The following is an 18,371-nucleotide window of genomic DNA, read 5'->3' as shown; positions in this document are numbered from 1 at the left end:
GTTCACGTTCCAATGATCAGAAATGCTACTCCTCTGCTTTCCTTACTCATCCCCCTTTTTTGCACCAGATCTAAGGCCAGAAAGATGAAGATTGGAACTGCTCAAATGCCTCTATCAGGCTCGCTGAGAGGGGAGGCAGCAAGGAAGGAAAGAAATAGCAGTGTCTTTGTGTTTGGAAGTGATTTTTAGCTCATAGAATCATTCAGAGGTCACTTAGCGGACGCCTGCCTCGACCAGACTAGATTGATTTTAAAGTAGAATATTACTAATATATAGGAGACAGAAAACACACGGCAGGACTAGGATCCAGTTCATTCAGAGTCCCTTTCACTTTGGCTTGAAGTGCTGGAGCTTCTACGTACTAGTCCTATCCCTCTTTAAAAAAGCTCTACAAACACGCAACAACGCCACTTCTCTCCGAATTGACAGGAAGACTGGCAGCATTATCCTCTCACATCAGGGGGTCAACAGGAAGTTACATTCCTCAGACCTGTTTTACCTCCCTTACAAGGAGAAGATTATGGTCTACTTAGCTGCTGGACACACACACACCCCCACGCACACACACACCCAGAGGCCATGCAACTTATGCACGAAAAACAGTCCCAAATCACACATGAGACACATGAGGTTACGATACTCAGGACAGTTCATCACAAAAGGCAGAGGCAACAAAATAAAATGTCATCCTGGTGTGACAAATAATCAAAGCCCGATTTTGAGTCAGAAGAAAAAATCATTACGCAGGAATGAGGCAGTGGTGTCACCATGACGTTGTTTCATCTTGTCCACATTTTCCAGCCCAGGAGTGATTATCCTACCACCTATTTGAAAATGTATCACTGAAGCATCACTGTAGCTCACTACATGATGCTAGTCACTACAACACATCCCCCTAACCTGAGCGGCCATTATGGTACTTCATGCAGCAGGAAGAAGTCATGGTGGGATGTGGATGTTATTGCTGTCTGAGTATTGCTTCACATCTAAAAAAAAATAACTACCATTCATAGGCTAGTTATTGCTGACAAGATATGAAGGAATGAGGGATTAGCGAGCATGTTTGTCAGGTTTGCAAACTAATTTTGAGATAACAAAATAAATGAGAACTAACTCAGAGCAGCCAGTAGGTGTTGTCAGTTTGGGTTTTCACTGAATCACACTAAGTTCAACTCAAATCATGATCAAAGCAGCTTCTAAACTTCAAACTATCCGCACTATGCAGCAAAATATTTTAAACGTTCCACATTTTTCTAAAAGGGTGCAACTTTTCGTGACCATCAAGATTGTAGCTCATTCAATGTGAGATACACTATGTACATAAACAAAATGATTAGGGCCATGATGACATCAGGGTATACATGACACATGGCCTGTGACCTACCACACTGAACTCATGGGGAAAAGGGCATATGTTGCATGCCAATTACACTGAGGTCCAGCATGGAGCCAAAAATATCAAATAAATGGAAATGCATTCAGATTTAACAGATTTTCACCAACAAAAATCACTTGTATTATTTTGCTAGTTGGGCTTTTGTCTACAGGTTTGTAGTGATCTAAACATAGACATGTTAATTTAATATCCTATTGTATTCCTTGAGGGATAATACATTTGATATTTGTGTTATCCTTTTAAAAAAAACACCTGATAATTCAAATTATCGTTCAAATTTGTGGGGTTTTCTCAATTAAAAATGATAAAACAATCTCCAGACATTCAAAAAAACATATATAATCTCCATTCAAAAGGTGAAAGAGGGGCGATTTAAGGTGGTTATATAGTCTGATAGGTTTCTATTCAGTTTGGTCTCCCGTTAATGATGAAAAGAAATGGAGGAGGGGTTACTGGTGGGGTCTCCTGGGGCTTTATCTTGAGCCTCCCAGACGCGAGATGAACTAAAACACATGTACGCACAATCCAGAGAGAAAAGAAGACTGATAAATTTGGAGAGGAAGAAACGGCTTAATTTCTATCTCGGCGTCTGTGGAGGACTCAGGGCGCGGATCAGAGAGCGCCGGGTCTATTTTTAGCTCTCCGCGGCTGTTTAGCTTTCGACGCACGTTCAGAGTGCAGCAGCAGAGCGCCGGGATGCTGCTTCAGACGGGCTTTACGTGGAAATGCCTGCATATTCAGCCGCGGCCTCTGCTCTTTTCGCGCATTGTTTAGTTAATCTGCTGTGCGCTTTTACGCACGCGCGCAAACTAATAATCCCTCCTTATTTAAAGAAAACCAAGCACGTGTCAACCAAAGCTCAAGTGCTGTTAACTATATGCACATAGAGCTGCTGCCTGTAACATGTGATGCACTCAGCGCTTTTTGCAGAACAGAAAAAGGGCGTGGCACGGGTTGAACGGGAGGGGGCGGGATGCTGCCCGCGCACTGTCCGCCTCACTAGGGAATACAGTGAGACACCTTGCCCTATGGTGAGTGTAACAAAATAAAAAACGCCATCCATCCAGGTGGGCAGTGGATAATTAACAAAACTGCCACTGCCAGTAACATCTCCAGCCAGAACTGAAGCCACAGCCCTCTGCCACTTCCCCTGACCTCCCTTGCTGCTGCTCTATTATACACCAGACACATCCAGTAAGGAGCAAAGCTGACTTAGGGCGCCTCTCTCTTCCCACATTGGTCTGCTTGGTCAGACGTCACTAGGGGTACGTGCACGCTGGGCCACGCTGGCAGGCACACAGCCGCAGCACACCAGCCACAGCGCCTTCTGGATCTCCTGGTTCCTGAAGGCGTAGATGACCGGGTTGATGACGGAGTTGTAGGTGGCAGGCACCAGCGTGGCGTAGGTGTAGAGTGGAGGGTAGGTGTAGTCAGCAATGAGAGAGTAGACAGTAAATGGCATCCAGCAGGCAGCAAAGGTACCCAGGATGATGGCCAGCGTGGACACGCCCTTCCGTGTTGTGACGTAGTGGGGTGAGGCAGCCAGGAAGTGGTGCTGGAGGGCGATTTGGTGAGCATGGCGCATCACAATCTTGCAGATCTGGACATAGAGTTGCAGCATGAGGCCGAAGAGCAGCAGGAAGGAGACGGACAGCACGGCAATGTTGTTCTTTGTGAGTGGCCGCACCACGCTGCATGTAGCCTCCTCTGCCAGGCAGTTGACCCCTGTGACGGGAAGCAGGCCCAGACACAGGGAGAGGCCCCACAGCAGCACCAGCATGGTGTAGGTGAAGGCCGCTGTCCGCTCTGAGTTATAGGTGAGGGCATAGTACAGCGACAGGTAGCGGTCAATAGTGATGGCCAGCAGGCTGAAGACGGAAGCGGAGAAGGAGGCCACCACCAGGCCCACGGTCAGCAACTGGGCCGAGTCGGACTGAAGCAAATAGGCACAGGTGAAGTGAAGCACCAGGCCCAGGCCGGCCAGTAGGTCGGCCAGCGCCAGGCTGCCAATAAGCAGGAACATGGGAGCTCTGAGCGCTGGGTTCTGCCAGATCACCAACACCACCAGGGCGTTCTCACAGGCTATCAGAGTCCCCGATGAGCACAGCACAATGTCCCAGGGGTTGATCAGCAGGGGCAGCTGGCTGGGTGGAAGGGAGTCTGGAGGAAACGTCCCCAAGCTGGTGCTGTTGTCCATCGGCCCCCCGCCTCCGCTGGCCCATGCTGTGGGGTCAGGGGTCAGCCAGCTGGAGGTGACCGGCGGCTCTTCACTCATTGTGCCCCCCGTCTGAAATTGACACAAACAAACACACTGTTATGATATCCAAGTGTAATACAAAAGCTCTAACCAGGGACAAGGAGGACCATAAATAACTTGTCTCTATTATGTGTTTTTGGTTCATATTTTTAGCTTTACAATTTCAAGCACTAAAGACAGAAATAGTGGGGACTGTTTCCCTCCTGCCCCCACCCCACCTTTGTGCATGCCACTGGGTTTGTGTTGTTTTTAGGACACCAGAGTCACTCATTTCACAACATAAACTGTCATTGTCAAGATTCTTTTCTCATCCTACTCTGTAGGCCTGTGAACGCACATTATGCACAGAACTTGGAACGAAAACCTTGAGCTCCACTAAAACTAGTCTCTTTCATTCTAGTTCTCTCTTTTTAAATACTGAAACACTGTGCTGCAATAGAAATGTACATTTTAGCCGACACAGACAGTTAACAGGTCATGTATTTTCCTCTGGGAATGAAACACGTTCAGGCTATTATAACAGAGGCCTCTAGGGTACACCTAAGAGCTCTATAGCCTTTTATATATGTACAAGGGAAATGAAAGAGGTTAATAGAAAAGCAAAGCAGGCTTTGCAGCAATTTTCAGGCCACATTTCCTAAGAGGTATCGATAAACTGGAACCGGTAATAATTTACACCGCTGTCAGGGACAAAGTGCCGCTTTCCATAGAAGATACCGCACCCATCATGGAAATATAGCCTCTAACGCCATATATGCATCTCACACTGGTGGCCATATGGTGCTGCTTTACCCTCTCTGCACCATGCATCAGAGGAACACAGCGGCTACTCCACGTCAGCAGAAGGATGCTAGAAGAAAAAAAACAGGCTGCATTTTTTCATGCATGTCAAGGATGCTCAATAATCCCACTCCAACCCAGCCTACCTTGACTCTGTAAGGTGAGACTTCCCGTCTAGATGGAAGAACGACAGCCTTCTATTTCCATGTTATTGATAAGGATGGTGCAGCGCCGGCGGACAGAGACACAGCCCGGGGAGGGGAATGCTGGTCTTCTCTGCCTGGAAGCGGGGATGATGCGAGGAGAAGAAAAGAGCGCGGAGTGGGTCTGCCGTTAACGGCGCATCGCCGTGGACTGCGGCTGTGCAGGGAGCAGCGGCGGAAGAGAGCGATGTGTGTGTGTGTGTGTGTGTGTCTGGAGGGGAGGGGTGGAGGGGATCGATGATAAAGGAGGAGTCCCAAATGGACCAGACCACCAGAGACCGGTTTAACCCCGTTAAAGAGCTAAATGTCTGGTGGTCCGTGCTGTCTCAAGGACAAAGACAGAGGTGTGTGAAGGGGGGGGGGGGGGTTTCCAGGTAGGCTATCTTTTCACATGCCTGTAGTCGCTTATTGTAACAGTCAAACATGCCGTATTTCAGGCATGACTAGCCTATATGTTGCAACATGTGTCCCTTTCCTAATAAAGCTTATTCCGGCCCACTTAAACAAACAGCACTTGCAAAAGACTTACAGCTGTTAATTTCAGTGATTTTATGTTGCCTGACTCGAGTTTCAGATATGAAGATGCTGGATGCAGAGACTCGCTATTCTTCTGCGACGCCCTGCTATTCTGGTCCTGTCTGTTCTATTAACAGCAACCTCCTCCCCTCCCTTCCTCCCTCTCCCCTGTCCTCCATCTTCTCTGCCTCTTCTCTCCATCCTTGCAGCACTGACTACGAGACACCTCTACTGATGAGGAACTGACGGGTGACTGGTTGATGTGCGCATTATGTGCTATGTGCGTTTTTCCAAAGCACCTGGCTTTTGGATCTGAATGGATTAAAAATAGCTCCTGTTGCAGGTAACACCGCTAAGGGGCAATGTTGAGCTCCTATGAGTCATCAATGCCTACCATAGACTGTATATTATTACAGTCTATGGTGCCTACCTGTGGGGCACAGAAAAGAGAGCACACCCTGTCGCAATCTTACTGGCTTTATTTCTTTTTCTTTAAAACAGAAAATGATCGCTTTATAACAGGCCTTTTCAAGCAAACCCTCACATTAAACTTGCCAACACCTACAAAACGGTATCAAAAGTGCACCATAGTGTTAATACATCTTCTTAAGCTCTAACGATTTCCAATGATAATATTATCTTCTTGTAATATTTATACAAATACCATTCTGTACACTGTAGAAATACACAACCCAGTGTGCCCTATAAAAGGGGCACCCACCCCCCACCCATCCTCCTTTACATCCATGACAATGATCAAAAACATGATCCACTCCACAGTAAATCCCAGTGCAGAATAACAGTGTGGGGGGTGAAGACACCAGGCCAATGTTACATCAGATGAATTATTAAATACCCATTCAACCCCACAGCCAATGAAAACCTAATACGCCACTCATACAACCAACCAATATCTGTACAACCCTCATTCAACGTCTTTTTTTAAAAACAATCTTGACACAATTTTCATTCATCATCGTCTAATTGTCCCGACAGCAGCAGCGTCCAGTCAGAGTGAAGGGGATGATGGGGGCAAGGAGGGACAGCTGGTAAGTATGGGGAACTTCCACGGCTGAGCTGCAGTGCTGAGTGCGTAAAAGCACAAATATGAAATACAGCTGTGCCGGCAGGTGGGACACCACGCGGGCTGCTATGGTGCGTTTGTGGTCCGCTGCTCCTCATTAAGAGGGAACAGAGCATTTCTCCTGGTTTCTGTGGCGAAACACTCAGCTCCACATTTAGTCTCTGGATTGGTAAAAGAGAATGTAGCCCGACTCAGAGTTCTTGGAGATTTCAGAAGTGAGACCGTAGAATTCTTCTATGGCCTGTGCATCAATTTTCTACAAGAACAGAAAGACAGCACACAGCAGGGTTAGCAAAATAAAAGTACTGTGAATATTAAATCAAACGTATATACAAATGAACTGGCTTACCTCTACAATATCATCATCAAACAGCAACCAGAAGTCATGACTTTTCACAATGGCAATGTAGTGACCCCTGTTTGGACCACTAAAAAGAAATAGAACATTGTATTATAGTAAACATTAGCCTCTACGGTCTTAATATCTGACTCACTGAATCTGACTGGAGCTGGGTAGTGTTGACTATATTAATAAATATTAAAAGATCGTTAAATAAGTGTTTTCAGTCGTGATTAATATGCACTGAAAAAATATTAAGCAATGTGTATGCATGAGACAATGGACCAATTGTCTCATGTTAGAAAAAATTAACTCTATATTGCGTTTATTAAACTAGCTTACAACTTCACAGGACTTCTATTTGTTTTTCCAACATGAAGGCATTAACCAACAATTCCTGTGGCGTGACAGCAACAGCATGATAAATTAGGCACTACTTACCTTCACATGGGAGGTTCCCCTACACTTTACAGTACATCTGCAATTATTTCCCTAACTTGTGTAAAACTGATCCGTGTACACAAAAGCGGTAACCCTTCACCCTTGTTACTGTAACTTGTTAATCTGTGCTTTGTATGAAAAGTGATCAGCTCTCTTTCTAGACAGCCTTTACATTTTAAACTTTTTTGGGCTTTTTTTTTTTTTTAAATCATATTGTTCAGGATACAAAAGACACAAACAGGAAACACAAGGCGAGAGAAAATGGGAACGAAATACAACAATGGATGGCGCAATTATGTCGTCACTGTGAAGCCCTTAAAGAAAAAAAAATATATACATACATACACACCACTATTGCAGTTATTTTCTAAAGCGGATTGTCAAATACTATATTTGTGTGAATACTGTATTCTGAAAAGAATAATATCATGAAGTCTGTATCAGGATACATATAGTATTATGGTCTATACTAGACTGTCTTATCCCCTGTTGTGTGGAAATGTTGGCCAAAAAGGGGAGAAATTTGTTAATTTCACTCAGTTGAAGCAATTTCCAGTACACTGTATCATTTAAGCACTATCATGACATTATGATAACCGAAATCCCAGATGATATATGCCCTAAAATCATGACATCAATTTCATGATACGTCTCCCTGCTCTGAAAATAACCCTGCAAAAGGGAGCTTAAATGGGAGTAAAGCTCAAAGGGAGAAGAAAAGACAACTTAATCTGTAAGACTCCCCAACTCACTTGCTCAACTCCATATAAACTGAACATACTTTCTTTAATACATTTCTATTCAGAGTCATGAAGGGCTGGAGTCTGTTTCAGCATGCTGTGTGAAAAGCAGGGAAACACCTTGTATAAACACAGACAGACAAACTTCCACTCAAACTGGGTCAAAACCGGCGCCGACAAACAGTACAGCACAGCTGAACATGCTGGATGAGGGCCTGCGTTTTCCCCTGCTAGCTGTGATTTAGATTCTAATGTGCCTTTATTCTTGTGCTAATGGCTTCAAATGCATTTTCATTTTAGAACAATGATTTGTCTGCCTGTCTCTGGTTGCTCTGGAGACAAATATAAGGTGTTGTATTCCGGCTGTGTGATCACCTACACACCTCCCACAATGCACCACCACAGCAACCAGGTCGTAGAGCCTCTCAGGATTGGTGGCGTCCCCGGAGGTGTTGAAGAGGCGGAGCTCCAGAGGGAAGACGACGCGATAGGACAGCTTGGTGTAGCGCTGCAGCTGCTCCATGTACTTAAAGCGCTTCAGGTGCAAAGCCAAGATCATTGGCAGCTTCTTAACACGCATCCTACATCACAAATATTACAGAGTCAGACACTATATCTAAATACCAACCACACACCTAAAAAGCACATGTTCAAGAATCATCAACTTGTATACGGACCTCTTGTGTGCCTCCTGCTTGCTTCTACATTCTTCACAGTAGTATTTGTACTCACTGCACAGTGTCTCTGTGTTACTGAAACCTCTGAGAGGAGACACAAAGAGAGAAACAGTCAATGTACAATCTGTTCACATCTACAAATGAATGATTCAATTTCAAAACACTGCATTTTTTGTCCAACCAACAGTCCAAAACCCAAAGTAATTCTGTTTATTATAATGTTAGATGAAGAAAGGTAGCACTTTTGAGAAGCTGGAACCATCAAATAGTTTGCATTTTTGCTTAAAGAAAAACAATCTTCGGTATTTATCATAATAGTTGCGGATTCATTTTCAGTCAATCAACTACTAATCCTGCTTCAGCTTTGCTTCTATATGCCATTAACATTACCTGAGACAGTGTGTGATAGAGGTATTCTGTTCTACATCCACAGAAAGGTCCAGAAAGTCCTCATCTTTGCTGCTTATCTGAAGAGAAAAACCACATCAAATTAAGCTAAACGCAACTAAACTCAAATACTATAACTTAAATACTCAGTTTGGAATATAATAATATAGGGCTGTAGCCATATGGCAATTCTATTGTATTTACCTAAAACATTGTTTAAACAAGACTCTGGTGCCACACGGCAGTAGACATTTTGTGTAAGCCACTTAAACTTCCTCGTCAGCAGAGACATCTTACCGTTTCACAGGTGAGGCAGCGTGTCTCATTGGTCAGAGTGCCTTGGAAAATCTCATGGACCCAGGTGGGAGCGGGGGTGGCATTGCTGTTGTTGTTCTGAGAGTCCAATGTGCCATTGGCAAGGCGGCCATTGGTCTTGTCCTGCTTCCTCTCCTCCTGAAGCAGATCAGCGATGGTGTTGAGCAGATAGTTCAGAAACTCATGGGCATCCTGCTGCATGTAATTGTCAAACAGCTCTGAGGAAGAAAGTGCAGAGAGACTTTAGAGTTCCAATTCAGCTATACTACATGTTCAGCAGGTACTTCAGGATCTTATGCTGTTTTCAAGCTCTCCATGAGTCAGCAGCAAATTAGGGAAAACAAAAGGATAAGGAAATTAAGCTGTTTTTAAAGTGATGACACTCTGCTATAGCTCCTTTAGAACACACTAATCCCCCTACGTTTATCAGTTTCCTCTCACCATTCTCTTTGCGAAGCCGTGTGATGAACTTCTTGGGTGGTATGACGCCCACTTTTCTCTTCTGGTTGGCAATACTGTGAAACAGGTCAGCCAGGCAGGTGAGCAGGTTCTCCTTCCGCCGAGGCTGACTGCGGTACGCCAAGATCTTCTCCCGAAACGGCCGGCAGAAGTACAGAGCCTGCAGCACCGAGTTGCAGTAGCAGGTGTTTCCAAACTAAAATCAATGATGGAATGCAGTCAAATCAGTGTGAGTACCAGTCAGGTAAAGGTGTACACAAAACACTGAATCTGCACATTGCATCAATTACTTACATTGACCAGGCCAAAGTAGTGCTCATTGACCGGAAACTGCTCAGATCCAATCTCTTTCTCCAGAGCAGAGGCATTGGCGCCCTGTAAATGCACAAAGCCAAAAAACCCAGACATATTTTAAGTTCAGCTATAATTCTGAAAAAAACGATGACAAAACACACCAACTCCACTACTGAATTAGTAATTAATTGCCAAATAATTAGAAGGCAGCAACTTGGCATTTCCAAGGTAATTTGTTGCACAGATATAACAATAAAAACTAAAGGGTCCAAGAATAGGCATTTTCCCTTCCACTTCCACTCTATGCCACTAGAGCTAAACACATCATCTTTAACGGACAGCAAAGTTAGGCTGTTCCTAGCCAGTGATTACACTCATCCAGAAAAGGGTTTAAATGTAAAACTCGGCTGAGATGACATAATTACATATGTTCGAATAGAAAATATTCAAACGCAGGTGTTTTTGAAGTCAGCACAGGACTCGGCGGCGGCCATGATTTGGTAAGGGTTAATAGAGTACGATGCAATATGTTGACAGCAGCAAACTGCAGAGTGGACATGGACCTGGAGCGGGTCCACAACTGCGCAGCTAATGTTAAACCATGTCGTCATTGCCTGCGTTAATAATGTCTGGTAGTAAAGGCCAACACGTCAACTTAGCTTTTTTTCACGGCTTCTCTAAGCATACTGCAGATGAATCGTCTCCCAGTCTGAAGCCATCTATTATCCAGCTGTTCGCAAGATGTAACAGTGGTTTAGCTTTAACGCTAGCTACCTTACCATAGCTAGGTTAGTTAGCTGTGAATCTCAGCTGCAGCAGGTGCACTGTGCTCAAAGAGTATGTGATACATATTAACCGAATAAATCGCCAACGTACGAGTTGAGAAAAAAAAGTCAATACTAAAGAGTGTCCATCTGACGTTACTGTCGTTAGCTAAAAGACCCGAGCGGAGAATGCAGTGGGTGTCTGCTGGCTTTGCTATGGTCGGAAAACTGCTTGGCTAGCACGGACACCAGAATTAACTGTTTTTATTTATAATTACACGGTTTAAAAGCCAATAAGAGTGCGATCGCGGTTTCCTTATCAACCTGTGGCCCGATTAATGTCAGTATGAGACTGCCGTGCACTTACCATGGTACAAAAAGAGGCAAATTTGGAAACTGTCATTAGGATTTCCATTCGGCTAGCGCCATCTTCAACCACCGCCGCGCGCTGACAAGATTGGGCTGGCTCCCCTCGTGAGGAAAGGCAGGCGATTATACTGCTGCTGAGCTCGCGACGAAAGGTCCAACAGCTCAAGAAAACGAGATAATGCACTGCTTGTTGTTTCCGCCTTCACGTAATGACTGTCCATACGATAATGGTTGGTACAGCTGATCGCTTCGTTTCGGTATATGCGTGTCACACATTCGGACATTCCTATAGCTCAGTTCTCGAAGTCAAATCAAATAATGTCAAAATCATTGATAAAGATACTATTTCATCGAAAAATGTTAGCCTTGCTGAAGTTTTGCGCATGCGTATAATCAATAGCTATGAATGATAACGAATTGTTTTATATAGTATTATTACTATTTTTATTATTATTTTATATATATTTTTACAACAGTTGCATTTTAGCAGCCGCGTCATATGTTTTCCCTTTAAAATCGCAGAAACGTTATAGATCACAACTGACCTAGGACCAGTTACCGTACGTTGTACGGGATTGTTATTTGTGAGTGAGCTGACTTTGGATCTGCTGAACACACTTTTCAATCCTTTAGCGTCACATTCATTTGGTTCAGGCAATATCGCGGCCTGCCTCAATTGTATTTCACAAGGCGGAGTTTGGGGTCTTTTAATCTCTCTTTCCGCCGTACCCGCCATCTTGTAGACACCGGGGGTAAGATCCTCTCCGTTTTAAATTTTATTTTTGACTTTATTATGGTATTATTCGTACATAAGTATATTCATATATGCACCGTAGCTTTCCCCTTATATATAAGTGTCGTGGTTAAGCCTGAAAAAAACGTTAAATTGCGTGATATTTTCCGTTTAATGTGAGCAGGACCAGCAGCGTGGCTCTCCATGTGGGCCTTGCAGGCAGAGAAACGTTTAACGTTAGTGGAAAGGGTTTTCTTTCAACACCGTGTTGCACCCGCTGTAATAAAGCTTAACACGGACTTTTTCGTAGAAATTCTACCGTAATATTGCAGATACGGTGTTGCCTAACGTAGTGGTACCTGTGCTAGACATGCATTTTGTGGCTAGCCTTTACGTAAGCATATTTTCTCGTGTAATCAGCCGCATTGTTATATTGTGTTGACTCAATTTGATCAAAAATATCCATTATGTGCGTGTGATACGGATCAACTTGGACATTTTTGTTGTCATTCACTTGGATCAGCTGTTAAACACATTGAGCTCATGTTTAGTCTGTGTGGCAGCTAAGTTAACTTGGGTCTAGCTATATTGGCGTTTATTACCTGTACGTTACTGCAGTCAAATCGTGCTTTTTATCGTATGGTTTATTGAAATAAAAAATATAGTAGATTTTATGACTGTACTTTATCGACGTGCCATTTTCTGTCCATTAAACAGATATAAAATATGTTTGGAGAAAATCTTTAGACTACCATGACTCATTTTAACAAGTAACGTTATATTTTCTCTTAGTAATCAGGCATCATGACGAACACCAGAGGCAAGAGGAGGGGGACCAGGTACATGTTCAGCAGGCCATTCCGCAAGCATGGTGAGTACATATTTAAAGGGTAGCTTTTTATATCAGACCACACTTTGACTGCAGTCCTCTTTTTATTAATGGCGTGTGGCTTTTAGAGCCACTGTTAAATATTTGCAAAATAACATGAATTAATTGGTTGCATTTACTTTACAGGCCCAATTCCCCTGTCCACATACATGCGCATCTACAGGAAGGGTGACATTGTTGACATCAAGGTAAGGCATAGCATGTTTGTTGGCCTGTGTTCTTGTTTGGTTGATTATTAAGTTAAACTGCATGGTACATTTAGGCCAGACAATACTTAATTAAGTAAACTTAAAACTTCATATTTACAGGAATTTTAATGTTATGCTTAGGTTGTCCACTATATCTTGAGTCATCTTCCAGAAGTTTTAAGAGGCTGCAGTGAAATGTGCTTTAAAATGTGACATTACAATGATTTATCTGGATGAACATAAACCAAAAGTTGAGCAGACAAGGATTTGGGAAAGGTGCACAGTAATGTTCTGAATGGGAGATATGTTTCAGGGCTCGACATTAAGGCTTGTCTGGGACAAGTGGATTTTTTTTTTTTTTGTAGGGCAAGTGGAACAGATTTATTTATTTTTTTGCAGTATGGTAGGGAAGACTCATGAATATTCATTAGGGAACTCATCCCTGAATGGCTAGTACTCGTTGCCTGCTCTGGTTAGTTAGGTTTAGGCAAGAGGAGTGGGATTGGTTAGGGTAAGAATGTCAGGCGACCCAAATGGGGATGAGTCTTCCCCTACCACCCTACAAAAAAAAAAAAAAATATCACAGGTCGGGGGGCAACTTGGCTGACAAGAAAGTGATGTTAGCTAGCTAGCGTCGGCAGCTGCGTACCTAGCAAGCATTAGCAGCATTTGTATCTGTTAAATGTATGTAGTTAAACATCAACTAATATTCAGCTGTAAAGTAGCTACACCTTTTTAAAGGATCCCTTGGTAAATCAGCCTCTGCCGGGTAGAAAGTGAAATTGTAGAAAAAATCCTGCATTAGCAAAACACAACAAAAATAAATTATAAAATGATAAATCTTTACCCGGACAAGTGACTTTTGTGCATGGACAAGTGAAACGTATACGTACTTGTCCAAAGGACAAGTGCCTCAAAGTTTGTCGAGCCCTGTGTTTGTTATTGGGACGGCTTTACCTAAACTCACAGTGGAACTTATTGGTTCCATGCAGTGGTGACCAATAACAAGGTGACTTAGTTGTTGCTAAATACATTGTTATATGTGATTTTCTTTTTAGGGCACAGGTACCATTCAGAGAGGTATGCCTCACAAATGCTACCATGGCAAGACAGGACGTGTCTACAACGTAACCCAACATGCTGTCGGCATTATTGTCAACAAGCAGGTCAAGTAAGTAGGAAGCAGCATTTATTTTGTGACCATTTTAAATGTGTACGCCTGTGTAATTTTGGACTGGTACACACCAAAGGACTTAACTCCCTCACACTAAATCAATTATTTAAAACGTTCCATCCCTATGCACACAGGATGGTGAAGGGAGTCAGTTTGTGATTCGTTGACCAGTTCCCAGTTGTTGAACCCATTAAATCAGATACCAGTTGTGTCATCGTGAACCTGACGGGGGTTGCGTAGGCCAATGTAGGGTTTTTCCTTCATAGAGAGAGGTTCAAAGGAAAATGTGCCAAAACATTCTGATTTTCAGCAGCCAGCCTCCTTTCATCCACACCTGCTATATACACATGCAGCTGATTTGACTGGATCTGAAAGCGCCACTGTATAGCGCTGATGGGATCTCCATTTGCAGTCAGGCTGTACCGGACTCTCCCGGCGACAATGCTGCACCGGGGGACCAGCGGCGCAGCGAGAAGCCACTGCTGACGGGCGTGGAGCTCTGATCGCAGTCTGTCCGCGTGGCTTTCTGCGCTGCCGTCTATTAGTATCAAATTGAAAGTTTTATAACCTGTCAAAACGTCTCGTAGTCGCCTTAAATAGTAGACAAATTCCGTGTTTTGGTACAGTTGGTTTTAACACCTGATGCGAGCTGCACTAGCCTGGGAACTCGCCATTGGCAGGGCTCAATCCGAGGGGTGGGATAAACTGTTGTCTTTCAAATTCCCTCTGCACTCATAGCCAACCAGAGCAACGCTAGTTGATAGATTAAACTTTTGCCGTATCCGGTCGGCAAAACTCCGAACACATCTTCCTTTTTTAAGAATGACGTCAGTGTTTAACTCCAAGTCTTCCAGAGTCACAGCCAAAGCCGATTCGAAAGACCGCTGTTCGCCAGCAGCAGCAGCCATCTTCTTTGTTTTCAAGTAGCGGGGAATTCACGCAGAACCGTCGCAACTCTGCCGTCCTTATGTTAAGCCCGCCCACTGACTCAAGACACGATGTGACTCGCCTGACCAGAATTGGGTTTTTCCTGCTCACAAGCCAACGGAGTTGCTAGACTGGAGTTGCTAGAGTGGCACAGGAGTAGCCTACGCATAAAAACCATAGTTCCGAGCGATTTGTCGGCATTGCCCAGACTCCCTGCAGTAGGCGGCTTCATCCTGCTGCAGAGAGACTCCGTTGAGCCCCATTCATGTAGCAGTGGCAGTTAAACTGTTTCACACCATGATGGTTAAATTTGTAATTAATCCACGGTTCATATGCGTGACGAACCATAAGGGTGATCCGTTACACTACTGTATAGTCAACATCACTGACAATATTGATCAATAGAATATATTTCAAAAATATTAAACATTACATTTCAACATATTTTGTGTTCATAATACTATTGTATTGTACAAATTGGCTACAACAGTAATAGTTACCTTATTTATGTCACTCCTACAGTTTTCAACTTGGGAGCAAAATGTGCTCCGGGGGGAGGGGTTCCTTGACAAAGACGTTTTCATCATAAATTTGTGCCTAAAAATGTATCGGAATGCAGGAAATTAAGTCTTTAACTCAAAATTTCCTGGGGGAGATATCACCTTAAAATGTTTTGATGAGTGCATGTTTATACGTCTTAAATGTTGACATAAATCCTAGATTCAATCTTTGGTGTGTACTTGCTCATAGACTTATCTAGAATGAGGGATGTGACCCCATCTTCACTTTGCCACCAGGATTGTTCATGTCCTCAGTGGTCATTCACGTTGGGAAAAGTATTTCATCCTTAAGCACCCCATTAAAACTCGTGTTTGACCTGGGGCTGTATTAAGGAGACAGCTAAGAAGTGCAGATATTGAAACAGCATTACTTTGAATTTTGAGCTAAAGCTACCTGTCAAGTTGTTTTTGATTTTTCTGTTTTGATATGAACTCATTCATGTTTTCGGCTCTCACAGGGGCAAGATCCTGGCCAAGAGGATTAACGTGCGTATTGAGCATGTGAAGCACTCAAAGAGCAGGGACAGTTTCCTGCAGCGGGTCAAGGCAAACGAGGCCAAGAAGATGGAGGCCAAGCAGAAGGGCAGCTGGGTGGAACTGAAGCGACAGGTATGAATTTTTTTAATTTAAAAATGGAAAATCTAAGATGTCATGGTGGTAACATTCTTTTATGAAGTCATTCAGTTTCAGTGAATTTACTGTCACCTTTAGTGTACATCAAATTTAAAACCATTTTAGAATGGATTTCCAATGGTATGCTTTAGAGTATGTGGTGAATTAATTGGTCGCTTTCACTTCTTATTTGATATTCATAAATTCTCCTCGTCTCCACAGCCTGCTCCTCCTCGTGATGCTCACTTCGTCAGCACCAAGAAAAACGAGCCACAGCTGCTGGAGCCCATCCCCTACGAGTTCATGGCATAAAGTGCTCACCAAAATTAAAAATATTTGTACACACACTGCTCGTCATGTTATCTGTTCACACATTTGAATTATGTTAAGTGTAATGATGTGCTATCACTCAGTGATGATTATCTTCTTTTGATTGCTAAATGAAATCAAATGCACTTTTTATTTCACCGGCGATCTGAGAGTGATTGGTACATGTGTCACAAGCATTTTACATCCCAACACTTAAATCCTGTCAGGTCTACAAGGTTAATTGCATTTGCACTGTCAATTCAGCCTGATAGCTGACAGAATTTGGGTTTCCATCTTTGAAGTGGGTGAATTCAAAGGTCTGTACCCAGGCAAAAGCAGAACTATGCAACATCTTTATCATGCCGATTGTAACAGGTCTTTTCCACCTATGACATTTTGACAAGTTGTATGAAAACATAGCACAGGTGTAAGTAATACAAATTACATTATTCATTGATTTCCATTCAGCTACTTTATTGTTCATGCTGGCTTAATGACAAGTCTTACTGGAACACTTTGATAGATGAGAGCCATGGTATGGTATCACTAACCTGTGCTTTTCCCTCCATTATGTGTCAAAATGACAAACGAAATGAATATCCAAGAAAGTTCATACTGTAAATTTTTGTCATACAAAAGCCTCGTGGGTCTATACAGTCCATGATCATCTTAATCATTCAAGACTGATGGTCAACCGTAATTGGAGTAGAGGTCTTTTCAAATAATTATTGAAAACCCCTGTGTGGTTGTGCATGGCATTTGAAGTTGATCACTCAAGACATTTAAGACCGCATTGACAATGTCCATAGTTTCAGAGCCCAACTTGCAGTTAAACCTCTGTACCAGTGGGACAGCCATTACAAACTCGCGCTGTCTTTGCATTGCTCAAACCCACAAAACTATCGGAGATTCTGAAGTCTGTAAAGATGCCACACATGAGCCTAAATTATGGAGAAATATGTATCGAATGATGTGTAACAAAAATAGAAACTTATTGGATGTTGCAGCCATAAAAAAATATTTTATTCAGTGTCATCATATAGGCTAACTCTTGGAACATTTCATATCCATAAGAACAAATGGTCAGGAACCAAGCCAACTTTCCTGCACTATGAATGAATTTAAGCAATATAGCGCCATTTTATTTAATATTTAAACAAACCTATAATTCAGTCCCGTTCTTGTAGTGGATGGCTCAGGTAGAGTTTCTACTGTGCTTGTGCAGTAGGTGGCAGTGTGCACCAGGATATGCATCAAGCTTAGAATAAACCGGGCCCTTGCTGTACAATAGCAAGCCTACTGTAGACTACTGCATTGGGATGTGAGTGGGTTAATGATTGTGCTTTATTGAATTGTAAACCCCATTTTGATTATAGCCACAGATATGGTTTAGCTACAACTTGTCACAACTTTAGTTGACATATGTTTGGGTTTTGGGCAGACCATGATTCAGCAGTTTCCCTAAATTCCCACCTAACCTAACCACTGTGTGTGTGTGTGTGTATATATATATATATATATATATGCACTAATTTTATTTGCATAGAACTTTTGACATGAGTAGCGTATAGTGCTTTCCAGTGTAAGGTGAAATGTAATGCAACAAAAACAGGAACATGGATACTAGCTGCATAAAAGTATCTACAATTTTGATGTTGAATGATTGATTGAAATTAACATTTTATACAAGTGAGAATGGCAATTGTACTCTCAACTATATAGTCAAAAAATAGTAATTCTAAACATGCGTAATCTACTACTGATATACAATTATAAAACGACTTTTGTTATGTTATGTAACTATATCTCTAATGATTATCTGTCAGCTGCAATGAACGTCTTTGTGAATAAGAGACTGATAAAAGATATATAAAATCATAAGAGATTTGCTAAGTTACAGGGGTTCACCATTTAATGAGACATAGTGGTAACATTCTTACATTTTTTAAGTACACCA

At 42.8% G+C, this 18,371-nt stretch overlaps 3 protein-coding genes across 4 annotated transcripts; 1 reads left to right on the top strand and 2 right to left on the bottom strand.

The window, feature by feature from the left end:
• Nucleotides 1-55: 55 nt before the first annotated feature.
• Nucleotides 56-5,568, bottom strand: gpr12 (G protein-coupled receptor 12). 2 transcript variants are annotated; one of them, XR_004897152.1, is made up of 3 exons: nt 4,580-5,568; nt 1,321-3,683; nt 56-1,152 (listed from the first exon to the last, which is right to left on the bottom strand). XR_004897152.1 is itself a non-coding variant. In XM_031281894.2 (2 exons), exon 2 carries the CDS (start codon nt 3,669-3,671, stop codon nt 2,646-2,648), a length of 1,026 nt encoding a protein of 341 aa, XP_031137754.1. In that variant the 5' UTR covers nt 3,672-3,683; nt 4,580-5,568; the 3' UTR covers nt 56-2,645. The 2 variants fall into 2 exon arrangements, 1 of the variants encoding a protein (XP_031137754.1); XM_031281894.2 differs by having other exon boundaries at nt 56-3,683.
• A 519-nt stretch (nt 5,569-6,087) lies between these two features.
• Nucleotides 6,088-11,373, bottom strand: usp12a (ubiquitin specific peptidase 12a). Its single transcript, XM_031281895.1, has 9 exons — nt 11,021-11,373; nt 9,890-9,970; nt 9,578-9,791; nt 9,119-9,354; nt 8,825-8,901; nt 8,435-8,518; nt 8,141-8,338; nt 6,586-6,664; nt 6,088-6,492 (listed from the first exon to the last, which is right to left on the bottom strand). Exons 1-9 carry the CDS (start codon nt 11,066-11,068, stop codon nt 6,391-6,393), a joined length of 1,119 nt encoding a protein of 372 aa, XP_031137755.1. The 5' UTR covers nt 11,069-11,373; the 3' UTR covers nt 6,088-6,390.
• Nucleotides 11,374-11,632: 259 nt separating this feature from the next.
• rpl21 (ribosomal protein L21) lies at nt 11,633-16,452 on the top strand. Its single transcript, XM_031281896.2, has 6 exons — nt 11,633-11,774; nt 12,548-12,626; nt 12,771-12,832; nt 13,891-14,003; nt 15,952-16,102; nt 16,328-16,452. Exons 2-6 carry the CDS (start codon nt 12,560-12,562, stop codon nt 16,415-16,417), a joined length of 483 nt encoding a protein of 160 aa, XP_031137756.1. The 5' UTR covers nt 11,633-11,774; nt 12,548-12,559; the 3' UTR covers nt 16,418-16,452.
• The last annotated feature ends 1,919 nt before the right edge of the window (nt 16,453-18,371 follow it).

The sequence above is a fragment of the Sander lucioperca genome, chromosome 1, assembly GCF_008315115.2.
Source record: "Sander lucioperca isolate FBNREF2018 chromosome 1, SLUC_FBN_1.2, whole genome shotgun sequence".
Classification (NCBI taxonomy): Eukaryota; Metazoa; Chordata; class Actinopteri; order Perciformes; family Percidae; genus Sander; species Sander lucioperca.
This window is presented reverse-complemented; position numbering and strand designations above follow the sequence as displayed.

What these genes read in the sequence shown, in the direction of transcription:
- gpr12 (XM_031281894.2), bottom strand. Translation starts at nt 3,671, where the DNA reads ATGAGTGAAGAGCCGCCGGTCACCTCCAGCTGGCTGACCCCTGACCCC.
- rpl21 (XM_031281896.2), top strand. Translation starts at nt 12,560, where the DNA reads ATGACGAACACCAGAGGCAAGAGGAGGGGGACCAGGTACATGTTCAGC. An exon ending in CAGGCCATTCCGCAAGCATG is followed by an intron (nt 12,627 to 12,770) that starts GTGAGTACATAT and finishes TTTACTTTACAG; the next exon opens with GCCCAATTCCCCTGTCCACA. An exon ending in GGGTGGAACTGAAGCGACAG is followed by an intron (nt 16,103 to 16,327) that starts GTATGAATTTTT and finishes TCGTCTCCACAG; the next exon opens with CCTGCTCCTCCTCGTGATGC.
- usp12a (XM_031281895.1), bottom strand. Translation starts at nt 11,068, where the DNA reads ATGGAAATCCTAATGACAGTTTCCAAATTTGCCTCTTTTTGTACCATG. An exon ending in ACTACTTTGGCCTGGTCAAT is followed by an intron (nt 9,792 to 9,889) that starts GTAAGTAATTGA and finishes CATTGATTTTAG; the next exon opens with TTTGGAAACACCTGCTACTG. An exon ending in ACGGCTTCGCAAAGAGAATG is followed by an intron (nt 9,355 to 9,577) that starts GTGAGAGGAAAC and finishes TTTCTTCCTCAG; the next exon opens with AGCTGTTTGACAATTACATG.